This window comes from Diabrotica virgifera, chromosome 6, assembly GCF_917563875.1.
Source record: "Diabrotica virgifera virgifera chromosome 6, PGI_DIABVI_V3a".
Classification (NCBI taxonomy): domain Eukaryota; kingdom Metazoa; phylum Arthropoda; class Insecta; order Coleoptera; family Chrysomelidae; genus Diabrotica; species Diabrotica virgifera.
In genome coordinates, this window is record NC_065448.1 from 5,030,040 (window position 1) to 5,043,859 (window position 13,820).

At 32.7% G+C, this 13,820-nt stretch overlaps 1 protein-coding gene across 4 annotated transcripts in view; it reads right to left on the reverse strand.

The window, feature by feature from the left end:
- Positions 1 to 13,820, reverse strand: part of LOC114327074 (rho-associated protein kinase 1) — a 194,885-nt gene that overhangs the window by 180,258 nt on the left and 807 nt on the right. For all 4 annotated transcript variants that reach the window (XM_050654227.1, XM_050654230.1, XM_050654228.1 and 1 more), the window contains exon 2: positions 9,542 to 9,761. In XM_050654227.1, the coding sequence (XP_050510184.1) occupies positions 9,542 to 9,722 (181 nt within the window). In that variant the 5' untranslated portion in view covers positions 9,723 to 9,761. The remainder of the gene's footprint in view (positions 1 to 9,541; positions 9,762 to 13,820) is intronic.

Genomic DNA, 13,820 nt, shown 5'->3' on the forward strand with positions numbered 1-13,820 from the left:
TTTTTCCTTGTACTTCATTTGACCACCACCAAGTCTCTTTATCTTCAAACTTCTTTCCTGACGTTTTCCCAAGTATTTCAATAGCCGTCTCTCTAATAATATTGGCCATTTTTCTCCAAATTGTGTTAGGGCTTCCTTTCATGTTCCAACATATTTTTTCTACTATTCTTTCCCTGAATAGACCTTCCTTCTCATCTTTTAGCATCCACCACTTGATTTTTTGTGGTCCTCTCCGATATTTTTGTTTAGTTTCGCTTTTTACTTCGATGTCCAGAACAAGCAGCTTATGTTGTTGGCTTACTGTCTCACTAACTATTACCTTGCAGTCCTTGCATTCACGTATGTCTTCTTTCCTTATCATGAAGTAGTCTATTTGGGATTGATGTTGTCCACTTTTGTAGGTAATAAGTTGAGTTTCTCTCTTTTTAAAGAATGTGTTAACAATCGCCATATCCAATGCTGTTGCTAATTCTAGCATGTCATCTCCAGCTTCATTTCTAGTTCCAAAGCCTAATCCCCCATGTATTGTTTCATATCCTGTCTTGGCTTGGCCCACATGTGCATTGAAATCACCTCCTATTATAACTTTCTCCTCCGCTGGAATATCACTCAGTATGTCTCCCAATTGATCATAGAAAGCTCTTCTTTCATTCTCACCCAGACCTGTTTGAGGAGCATACACACACACAACATTCAATACCTCTTTATCAATTACAAATTTCACTGACATCATTCTATCACTCGTTCTTACAACTTCTACTACGTTATCTTTCATTTCACTATCAGCAATTATACCAACTCCATTTCTAGTGTTACTACTCCCTACATACCACAATTTATATCCATCACCTAGTTCTTTCGCCCTTTGTCCTTTCCACCTAGTTTCTTGAATACAAGCAATTTGAACTCTTCTTCGTTTGAGCGCATCCACTAACTCCAGACTCTTACCTGTAAGACTACCAAGATTCCAAGACCCTATCCTGATTTTTCTAACCTGTAATGGTGTTCCCCCTGAGATAGTCCTCACCCGGAGATCCGAATGGAGGCTCATTTTACTTCCGGAACATTTTACCTCAGGAGATGCCATCATTTCAGTATAAGTTTTTATTTCGTTTGGAGAAGGTCTTTTCATTATTATGGCCTGAAAAGATTTTTGGATATTTGATGCCTGAATGCCTTTTCTATCAGCACCATACCCTGCCCTGTCCTGCACGTTTAGCCAATACACCACCAATGCAACCAAAGTGCAGTATTACCCCACACCCGCCTGCATTTTTCTGTATAGGCCAGGATCCCTACTGTAAGGACTGCCCTATAAGCCAATGTATTGTTGCCCGTATCCCGCCACTAGGAGGCACGTACTTCATTCGGGATACCGAATGTAATACTGTTTACTGTATGTAATACTGTTTCTAAACCTTCTATTAATGATAATGTAGTCAATTTGATTTCTGACTATCTTTCCCTCTTGATCAGCTGGAGATTTCCAGGTATATAGTCGTCTTTTAGGTTGCTGAAACAAAGTATTTGCTATAATGCATTTCTCTTCTTGGCAGAACTGTATTAGTCTTTGCCCTCTTTCGTTCCTTTCTCCAAGTCCATACTTTCCGGTTATATCTTGTGTGATTTCGGCACCAACTTTGGAGTTGAAGTCTCCCATAATAATTGTAGCTTCATGTTTTTTTTGTGCTCCGGAGAATTTGTTTAATTTGGCTGTAGAATTGCTCAATTTCTTCATCTGGTTTGTCAGCTGTTGGCGCATAGACTTGTATTATATTACGAAATGTAATGTATTATTGTATTGTATTATTGTATATGAAAAAATGAACATATTGTATATTGTAGTATAATTGAGCATATTGTATTGTATTATTGTATACGAAAAAATGAACATATTCACGCCAAATAACTCGAAAAGTATTGACTTGTGAAAAAACTCTACAGAACAAAAGTTACTTAAAATTAGCCAGTTTATCCATTTCCTGACTTTCTTTGGACGAATATTGTTTCACCCCCAAGAGGGGGTGAAAACCACCCCCAGGGCAAAAGCACATATCGGCAGAATATCACTTTTTTTCTTTGACTTGTTAGCTACGTGTATGCCAAATTTCATGTCAATCCAAGCGGTTCTTTAAAATTCAGAGGTTTTGCAATATTTTACCTTTAAAGAACGGACTATTCAACGGGCTATAATTTTTTTACGTGCACATTTGTACTAAGGTAAGTTAGGTTCAATCGAACTATTTTTGGTCCCAGAATATGTGATTTAATTTATGACCTGTATTTTTGTTACACCCTGTATTGTTGGACTATAGCTAAAAATAAATGTAATATCATGCGAGAAATAAATACCTTCAATTTAAAAACTGTAATAAATAATAATTATATTTTCATTGTAATATTTTAAATAGAAACAATAAAAATTTAATGATGTTAAAAAAATTTATACAGAATGAAAAAGGTAAGTTTAAATTAGTTTCAAGATTTAAAACTTTTATGTATTTACTGAATAAATATTTATTAAACAAGTCATCAATTTTTTTATTCTGGCCGATATAATATTATGAGCGTAGGCGCAAAATTTCGGACCAATGCTTTTTAAATGCATTCATTATTTTCGAATCATGAGAAAATCAATAAATATTTTTGAAAAATTTAAACGTAGAATAAAAGATTGTACATTATTACCGAGGGTCGAAAGTCCCTTAGAATAAACATAAAGTTTCTTTTGAATGAGATATTTAAAATTCAAAATCACACTAAATTTCCTTTTAGTTTTTCACCCCTGTAACTTATTAAAATAACATTATAGAAGTTTTCAGAGACTTTCGGCCCTCGGTAATAATGTAATATTTTATTGCTCATTTTCAAAAATACATACTATTTTTCTCAGGATTCGCTCTTAAGTGTCATCTGTCTACAAGGCATGCTAAAAAGTGCTGTCTGTGTGGCACTGCAAGGGAAAATCTAACCCGTCCCGAAAGGGTTAGTACGTTGTTACATGTATGCCTCACCCTCCTCATGCCGTGTTGTATAATTTCTTTATTATTCATTTTAAAATATCAATAAACTTTATTTAAGATAAATTACTTCATATTTACCTTTTTGTGATTTACTTTTTCTAAGAATTGGCTGTTACTTTAGATTCTTAAACATAAACATTTGCATTTAGATAATAATTTGGTGTCATAAAAAATACATTTCTTCATTTCCTCATAGGAAATAATCTAGTAATATATGAGTATGGTTTGTTTTTTAACCAAGAGGAGTGATTCAAATTTACCGCGCTGTATTGCTTGTTTGTAATTGGTTCAACCGCAGGCAAGTTTACTCCATTGTTATAAAATTTTGACACTAATGACATTTATCAAATTTTGACACTAGTGACATTTCATAGGTTAATTAAGTTATATCAGCGATTTTTGTGTTTTCTGTATTATTCCTTTATTTTTAGATTGTTAGTCTGCTTTTATATAAAAAGCAGTTGTTTTTGGAACTCTTTAGTGACGTATTAATTTAATATAATATTTATGGATTACCGTTGAGGGTCGACTAGATCAACCAAAAAAGAAGATGTATTTGGTTATTATTCTAGTGACTTTCTTGGGTGTGAATCTGTCTTTTTAGTTTACTCCTCCTGGTTAAAAAATAAACTTTAGTAATAGGGAACTTGCATGAAATTTTAAATTCGAAAAAAATGTCCATAAATCACAACAGAACATAATTTAAAACATGTATCAAAGATAAAAAAGTTGTTTTTGTGTTCCGTTTGGCCCTTAAAGACGATTCTAAATTCAAATTAAAGCACCTAGCCCAAAACGCGTCGTGACGTCATATGATTATACACTAAGCATCAAAATTAACGCACCACCTTAAAAATGGGATATTTTTGATGTCGCGTATTTCCTAAACCTGTTGTCCGATTTTAGTGATTTTTTTAACATGTTACAGCTTTATTCTTCAAGAATATCGAAGTAATAATATTGTTGCTAAACAGATAAGTGTCATTGTATACCGGGTGTAACAATGATAGTGTGTTTTTTCCTCAAAGTTTGGAACACCCTGTGGAATATTCTAGCGTATATAAAATATTTTAATTAAAACTAAACTGTAGCCTTATGCTTTCTTAACATTCTGCTTTTTAATTCATTTGCTTACGTTGGATAATAAAAAAATTAGGTACTTTAACAACTAACAACGTTCTTCATCAATACAAAGTGTTTCTAAATAAATGCGACAAACTTTATAGGGTAATTTTGCTTGAAAAAATAATGACCGTTTGCTTTAAAAACATGTCCGCAAATGCTTCGTTTCCGAGACACGGGATGTTGAATTTTTTGTTACAAACTAACCATTTATTTATTGCTCTAAAACCGGTTGAGATATGCAAATGAAATTTAGTAGGTTTTAAGAGGTAGTTATTGTCCCTTTTTTGGCCTACAATTAAGCATTTTATATTCACCATTGGTGTGTATACGGGTAATATGACCCGGTAGTATGGCCCGGGTGAATATAAAATTCTTAATTGTATGTCAAAAAATGCGCAATAACTTCCTCTTAAAACCTACCAAATTTCAGTTGCATATACCGGTTTTGGAGCAATAAATAAATCGTCAGTTTGTAAGAGAAAATTCAACATCCCGTATATGGGAAACAAAGCATTTGCGGACGTATGTTTATAAAGCAAACGGTCTTTACTATTTCATGCAGAATTACCCCTTAAAGTTTGTCGCACTTGTTTAGAAACACCCTGTATTGATGAAGAACGTTGCTAGTTGTTACAGTACCTAACTTTTTTATTATTCAACATAAGCGAATGGTTCAAAAAGCATGATATTAAAAAAGTCTAAGGCTACAGTCAAGTTTTAATTTCAATATTTTGTATGCACTAGAATATTCCACAGGGTGTTCAAAACTTTGAGGAAAAAACACACTATCATTTTTACACCCGGTACTCAATGACACTTATCTGTTTAGCAATAATATTAGGTATTACATCAATAATTTAAAAAAATAAAGCTATAACAGATTAAAAAAAATCACTAAAATCGAACAACAGGTTTAGGAAATACGAGACATCAAAAATGTCCCATTTTTAAGGTGATGTAATTTTGATGCTTAGTGTATGTTTACATTCTGCACCAACAAAGTAAACAAAATTGTATATAATTTTAAATTAGACATTATAAACGGCAGTAGAAAATACAGTTACGTGACGTCACAAGTGTTTTTGATCGTTTGAACTATTTTAAATGTATAGAAAACTTGTACTTTTACAAAATGGCACTAAACAACTTATAGTATTTTCTTGTATTTTCCATAGTAAACTTTCTTTCCTTTTATACTAAACTGGTATATATTATTACAATGACATAGGATAAATGTCATTAGAATATAAATTTTTCCCTTATTCTGCGACGATGAGCTGGCCAAATACCCAAGTAGATGGAGGCCAAGGAACTAAAGAAGAGGAAGAAGAATATGTCTAAATATAACCATAAATATAAATAGAGCCATAAAGTTTAACTATGTGACGTCACGGGTCGTTTGAACTATTTTAAATAACAGAAGGTTTTAAATTTGTACTTCTAAGTTATTATGAGTTTTTGAAGCGTGACATTTTGGAAATCTCATTTACAAAACTGCACATTATTATGTAATAAAAAAAATGTATTTTGTAAATTGTATTCTTTAACTCTATTTGAACTGTGGATGTTGTTATAAAATGAGTTAGGTGAGCTAACTAGCTAACTAAATGACCATCAACGATTAAAAATTTATTCTTAATTACAGGACAATAGGAAAACATTTTACTTGAATATAACTGACATTATATTTTCTTGACATTGACATTACATTACTTCAATTGTCAATACTGTCAAATACATAAAGTGGCAACAATAGAGCAATATCCACTTTCAATATTGTATGTTCTAACAGATGTATCGCAGAATCTTGAGAATATCATGGACGGAGAGAGTCACAAACGTCGAGGTCTTGAGAAGAATGAATAAAGAAAAGGAAGTCATATTTACGATCAAAAAACGAAAACTGCAATACTTAGGACACATTACAAGAGGCGAAAGATATGAACTGCTTCGAATAATTATGCAAGGGAAGATAGCAGGAAAAAGGTCCATAGGAAGAAGACGAAACTCCTGGCTAAAGAATCTACAGGAATGATATAGCTGTAGCAACAACGAATTGTTTCGGTCAGCAGTTTCGAAAATACGTATAGCCCTGATGATCGCCAACCTTCGGAACGAAGATGGCACTTGAAGAAGAAAAAAAAATGTGCAAGTTCCCTCTTGAAGATCCTTTTGAAGATAAGCCTAAAGAGAGAGTGAATACATTGGTTGAACATGAACTCTCTGGAAAAGGTGACAGCAAATCTGCTAGATACAGACCCTAATGTTAGTTTTGTAATTTTGTAATTTCCTAAACAAAAGATTAAAATTAAAAATAGAAAACCTTGGATTACAAATGGCATTAAAAATTCCTGCAAAACCATGAGATCGCTCCATTATATCAAAAAATATTACCAAGATGAATGGTTTGTTACCTATTATAATCAATATAAAAAGATATACAGAAATGTTATTAAAACTGCAAAAGAAAACTGCTACAAGCATAGAATAGAAAACTCCTCAAATGTAACTAGGGAAACTTGGTCTATAATAAATGAATTAAGGGGTAAACACAGATCAGGTAATAGTCATCACACTCCACTTCCAAATGACTGTAATGAATTTTACTGTAGCATAGCCGAAACTTTAACAGCACAGTTGAGACATGGTACAGATCCTTTGTCTTATCTGAAGAAAACAGAAGTTATGTGTCCCTTCATAATTTATGATACTAATGTTGAGGAATTGAAAGAGATATTTAAATCAATCAGAAACAAAAACTCTTCGGGTTATGATGACATCTCTATAAGAGTTTTCAATAATCTACCAAACTCTGCTTTGGATGTTTTATCTATTTTAATTAATGATAGTTTTAATGCTGGCACATTTCCCGATTTCCTGAAGATGAATGTTGTAATTCCATTGCACAAGGGTGGAGATCACATAAACCCTTCCAATTACAGGCCAATTTCTCTGATACCTACGCTGGCAAAAATAATAAAGAAAATTGTTAAAGCAAGATTAATACAATTTTTAGAGGTTAACCAACTACTAAGTCCGAAACAGTTTGGTTTCCGTGGTAACACTGGCACGACCGACGCGATTTTCAGTTTTTTAGAGATAGCTTACAATAATATTAATTTAGGCGAGATGGTTGCGGCAGTGTTCTGTGATTTGACGAAGGCTTTTGACTGTGTCAATCATGGTTTGCTGCTGCAGAAGCTTAAACACTACGGAATTAAAGATAAGTCACTGAGTTGGATGAAGTCATATTTGTCGGGTAGGAGTCAGTTTGTTAGGACAGACTGTGACTCTGACTTGATGAATGTAACTTGGGGGGTGCCCCAAGGCTCGGTATTGGGACCAGTTCTGTTTTTGGTATATATAAACGATTTAGCCTACCTTGATGTATCTGCTCATTTCACCCTTTATGCAGATGATACCACTCTTATATGGCATGCTAAAGATTTGAATGTCTTACGCCAATCTGTAGGTAGGGAACTCTTAATGATTGAAAATTGGTGCACGGCGAACTTTTTGACATTAAACACTTCTAAAACCAAGCTTCTGTGTTTTAAACATGTTATGCCTGAATTACATCTGGAACTTGAACCTCAGCTGTCCGTCAGGTTTCTTGGCCTGAATATTGATCCTGACCTTAAATTTAAATCGCATATTGAAGCCTTGAATTCAAAACTTGCATCTGGATGCTATGCAATACGGTCGACTAGAAGGGAGCTTGGTTTTGCCCAAGCAAGAACTGTGTACTTTGCACTAGTAGAGTCACATCTTAGATTCGCAATTCAATTTTGGGGAGCGTGTAGTCAGGAGCTTTTCAGTAGTGTGTTTTTGCTTCAAAAAAAGGCAGTACGCCTGTTGTGCCAGGTAAATTCTAGAGAAACGTGTAAACCTTTATTTATTAAACACAGTATCCTTACACTTGTATCTCTTTACATTTTGGAAACGGCAAGCATTATTTTTAAGAATAAACATCTATATGAAAATAATAATCGATCTGGACGATTTGCTAGCAATTTAGCTTTGATTACACCTAGAAGCACACTAGTCAAAGACTCATTTATTTTTAACGGCATCAAAATTTTTAATAAACTACCTAGTGAAATAAAAAATTTGGAAACTATTAGAAAGTTTAGAAATTCATTAGATAGACTGCTCGCTAAGAGGGCCTATTATGATCTGACAGAATTTTTTGAGGACCATCGGAGCTGATGTATTTGTGATCTTGTGTATATTTTTTTTTTGTCAATTTGTTTGTCATTATTGTTTGTGATTTAGTTTTACAGCTTGTAGTTTGTTTGTTTTTTATTTTTGACAATACTACATATTTTGTAGTTGTTATATAATGTAAATGTGTTATGTGTTATATTTTATATTTAGTCATATTTTAATTTAATTTATTTATTTAAAACTCTTAAACAGTGTTTGTCAACAAGATTTTTTCTTAGACAATAAACATATATTCTCTCTCTCTCTCTCTTAATAATTTTGGACATATTCAAAACAATTGTTGTAAATTTACCACAACTCAACAAATAAATCAAGCCAGTTCTTCTCAAGTTTCAAATGGTTAGAGTTACATGCTATGGATGTGGAGCACCTGGTTATATTAGATTAGGTCCCAAATGCACCTTTGATCGAAGTTACAAACAGAAACTATTTTAATACCTAAATAAAAAAAAGAACTTGAAATAACCAGCTGAAAAAATGATACCAGGAAATACAGAGCAAGAAGTACAACTAATATTCAGAAGTGTGTATTTGAATATATGAAGGAGAAAATGAAACATCAGCCAATTGTAAGATTAGATATTGTTTTTAGAATGATGTAACAATTGTATTGTATGATAAAAAATGTAACATTAAGTTCCAAGCCTTTAGTGCCTGTTGGGTAAAATAAATAAGTAAGAAATAATAGAAGAGATAAAGTTAAGAAGCAGATTAAAATTTATCCAACCACTTCTCTAATGACAGCAGGAAGTAATGAATAGGCTGAGATAATAATACAAGTTGTGAAATTAAAGGATTGCTTCAACAAAAAACATACAATGATAGGACAGAGAAATTAACATAAAAATAATAAGCTCTTCAGTTTATGAATAATGTCTATTTTAATGTCTACATAGTCAATGACTAATGTTTGTATTTCAGTCTATTAGTGGATTAAAAGATTGATGTACCCAAAAACCAAATTTAGTGATATCAAAGAAATGATATAAAAATATGTAACTATGATAAAAATTTCTATCTATAACATGAAACATATTTTATAAAATTAGATAAACTTGGTAACAAATGGTTCACAAGAAATCTCTTACAGGTTTCTTATAATCCACATTCACAACTTATAGCAAAGATATGTTAACCAAACAATACAACACACAAAGTCTACTTACATCTGTTTAAATATACTTCTACATTTTTTAATTTCTTGATAGCTGGATGATCACAATCTGTGTACAGAGCCTGTACAGTATCTAAGAGTGAGTCAATGTTCCCTTTGCTGCGAGGCTCCTTAATCCTTTCCTCAAGGACTCTAAGCCTTCTCCTACGGTCCTCGTCGCTGATAATATCCATTTTAATATATATTAAGTATCCCTACTGTACTACGAATATCTGCAAGGAAAATACAAAAATAAACCATTATACAATACTAGACAACTGTTTTGGATTCATAGTTTTTGTTATTATGTATTATTGAGAAAGATTCTTATCTTTTGGTATCATGAGAAGGTATTGGGACCGTGCAAGTTCGGCAAAGCGACCTCTATTTCTACGCTCTGTACTTTTATTCGCACTTTTAATTATATTGGCCAATTATATTAGTCCTGGTTGCTGGATAATTGTCAAGGCCATAGTCCAAAAAAATAATAAGAAGAAAAAATAAGATGCAGGTTATGCTATGCAAACGTAAACAATTGTATGTAGTAAATAAAATTAGTTATTAAAATGCAGTACTGCAAGCAAAATACAATTAATTAAATTTACCTTTATATAATAATTGCATATCATATCAATATTGTGGAGCAATATATAATTTTTCTGCTTCAATGACAGAAGGTATGAAATATACGTCAATTTGACAATTTCAATTGACAATATGAATTATTTAAGATAGTTGAAATATTCTCCGCGACTCGCGCACAGTCGTTTCTCGTTTCCCTTCCAAGTACTTGCACACCGCGAATAAAGATCCAACTTTATTACTACATAACTCATTTCGCTTTGTTTTACTTAATTTATGTTAAAGTTGGTGAATAAATGAAATGTATGTATTCGAATTTTTCCAGGAGACTATTTTATATAAGATGTTGGATGTACAGTGGAACCTCGATAAGACGGATTAATCGGGACCACAGCTGATCTAGGTTATTGAAAATCCGAGTTAGCCGGAGAATATGGTAAAAATTGATAAAATACCATATACTTACAGATAAACTCCATTACAATTGTATACATTTTTCATTATTAAATTCATTTTGTCTAATTTGTTACTAGTCCATGCAAAGCAGAGCATAATGGACATTTTCCATGGGAGTCTAATTTTTTTGCTGGAATCATTTCAGGATGTACCTTGTCATCTTCATCATCATCATTCCTCAACCCCTTGCATCCACTGTTGGATATAGGTCTCCTCCATAATCTTCCATTGTTCTCTATCTTGCGCCTTCTGTATCCAATTTCCAACTGTTTTTCTAAAGTCATCCATTCATCTTTTTGGTGGTCTACCTCAGTGTCTTTTATCTTCTCTAGGTCTCCATTCTAGAATCTTTTGGTCCACCTATTATCATTTAAACCTGCTACATGTCCAGCCTATCTCCATTTGGCTTGTGCAATTTTTCTATGACATCTGTCACTTTGGTCTTCTCTCTCACTATCCTAAATATTATCTTTACAGCTGGTAAATTTTTGTCTTTTCTGATTTTTTGAGCCCTCTTAACAATCCCAAACAATACATCTGAATGAATGGTTCTTTCATGAACTTCATCCAGTACAACTACTCTATATTCTATATCTGTTCGTTAGAATTGAGGCGTTCTTTGCAAAAACCCCAGTAGTCCTTTTTTTCCGAAAATGGACTTATGCCATCTATGGATTGAAGGACTAATTACCTACGTTCCTTGCGTAAGAAACTTCCATTAAAGTTACAGTAGTCCAAAATATAAGCGACAACAGTATAGGCTATTCCGCATAAACCCCATATGTCAAACGCAATTCCCTTTGTTAATGACTATTGGTGTTTTTGCGGGAAACTTTATCGCTTAGCTGTCAGTAGGTTTTTATACGTTAAAGTTCCTTCGAATAGTTGTGTTGTGTGATTTTATAAGTAAACACCATTTTTCGTTCATTTTTTATTTTGGTTTATTACTATAAATATCGTTTTTCCTATAAATTAATGAAAAATTCCTGCAAAAACCCCATATGTCAAATGAATAAATGTCCTTCATAAATAAACAAAAGGAAAAAATAATGTTATTTATATTGTAAGCTGTGTGTAATCATCAAAATAATAAATCACTAATTTGAGAATTTCCGTAAACTTAATAGGGTTCAATTAAATAACTTTTTTTTAAATATCTCCGATGTTGTAAAAAGTGACATATGGGGTTTTTGCAAAGAACGCCTCAATTGAAAGGGTGGAAGTCCATTTTCACAATAAATGGAGGTATGCAGCCAATAATGCACTTAAAGGTATTATCTTTCAAATGGTGCTTAATAGGTGGTTGGGCAGGTAATATTAATAAAATTGCAAGTCAGATGTCCACTATGAAATTTGTTGCAAAAAGCCCTATGTGGTACACCGGTCTTTTTTGCATGGCACACTGATTCTTAAAAAGACGGTAGTCCAATCTCTATTGGCAACCGACTGTCAGAACTAGGTAAACGTAACAATAATGTACAAATTATATTTAGAGTGTATTAATGAGGAGAATGCAAAAGAACTTGTAAAGAAAAGTATGTACCGGGAAATTCTTTCTACCAAGTTCAATCTTCATTTCAAGCCCCCTAACATTGATACATGTGACACCTGTGACAGTTTTGAAAATAAGCGAAAAGAGGCAGATACTAATGAAGTTGAAGATCTTTTAAAGAAAAGGCAGATCACTTGAATGACGCAGAAAACAGATACAAGTTAAAAAGGCAGGATAAGATAAGATGCAAACAGAATTTAAAAGAAGTCATAGCAATGATTGATTTGCAAAAATGTCTCCCCACACCTATGTTAACTAATGGAAATCGTTTTATTTAAAGCAGTTATGGACATTTAATCTTACCGTCTATAATGATAGTATTGCTGAAGGTTCATGCTTCATATGGGACGAGTCTATTGCAAAAAGGGGTGGCAATGAGATAGCTTCCGCTGTAATAATGTGGTTAAAAAATTTACCTTCTACAACAGAAGAGGTAACATTTTGGTCAGATAACTGCTCTGGCCAAAACCAATTTTTTTTCATTTTGTATGTATATGTCCATAACACCTCAGTAGTTACACTGTACACCTCAGTACACAACAAAGCAGACACAATATACATGTACTTATTGAGAGGAAGAAGAAAAGACTGCCTAGGTACTATGAGTATTTCTGTACCTCATGAATGGACCCAGTTTATAAGGACCTGCAGTTCTTTAAAACCGCTTATTGTTTATGAGCTCAAAACAAGTGACTTTTTTAACTTTGAAAAATGGGCAAAGAATCGACAAGTCCGTTTGTGAATCGGAAACGAATCCCAGACAATGAACCCTTTCTATGCTCTAAAATTGTGCACTTAAAAGTCGAAAGAGACCACCTTGGCATTATGTTTTATAAAACAACATTTTCCCAGGAAAATTTTAAATCTGTCAATTTTAAAAGGAAAATGAGAAAAGTTCTCTCGATGGTCTCCTACCAAAGTCATTGGACCAAATAAATAATGAAAAATTAATTCCAATTGATAGTTCAAAATATAACCCTAATGGAATTGCTACAATGGGTACCTTCTATTTACTATTCCTACTATAAATCTTTAAAAACAAAAAAAATAAAGTTGCCGTTAACGAAGACAATTATTTATGTTCCGAAGATGATTAACTGCTTTTGAATTTAAGTTTTATATTATTTTTATAATGTTAAGTTGTCATTATAAGGTTCTTTTCCTAACAAAATGATATCAAAAGGGCGGCTGTCCTGTTTTTTATTAAAATAGTACCACAGAACAAAAAAGGCTGTAGTCCTAAATTATTTATTATTTCAATACAAAACAACTTAACATCGATTATGTTACTGTAAAATAAAATAAAAAGCATGCTTTACCACTTTCTTTAAAATCATAAAGCTGCAACATCATTTAATGATTTTAAAGGCATTTAAAATTATGGTGTACAAATTAATAGCACTAATTTTGATCTACTGCAAAACAAAGTGAAAGGGACTTCCGCCCTTTCAATTCTAATGCACAGATATTCCATAAGTAGTCTACCTGATATAGTTTCTCTGTGTAACATACCATCAGTTAGAAACTTAATTTTTTTATGTACAATCTTGAAATATCACTGAATAGCCCAGTACAGTGTAACCCTGATAAGTCGGCCTCCGATAACCCAGAAGTCTGGCTAACCCGTATAGATTTTCATCAGACACAACAAATATTTTTCCCTTTGACTGAGTTTTTTACCAATAAATAAACAATACTGTAC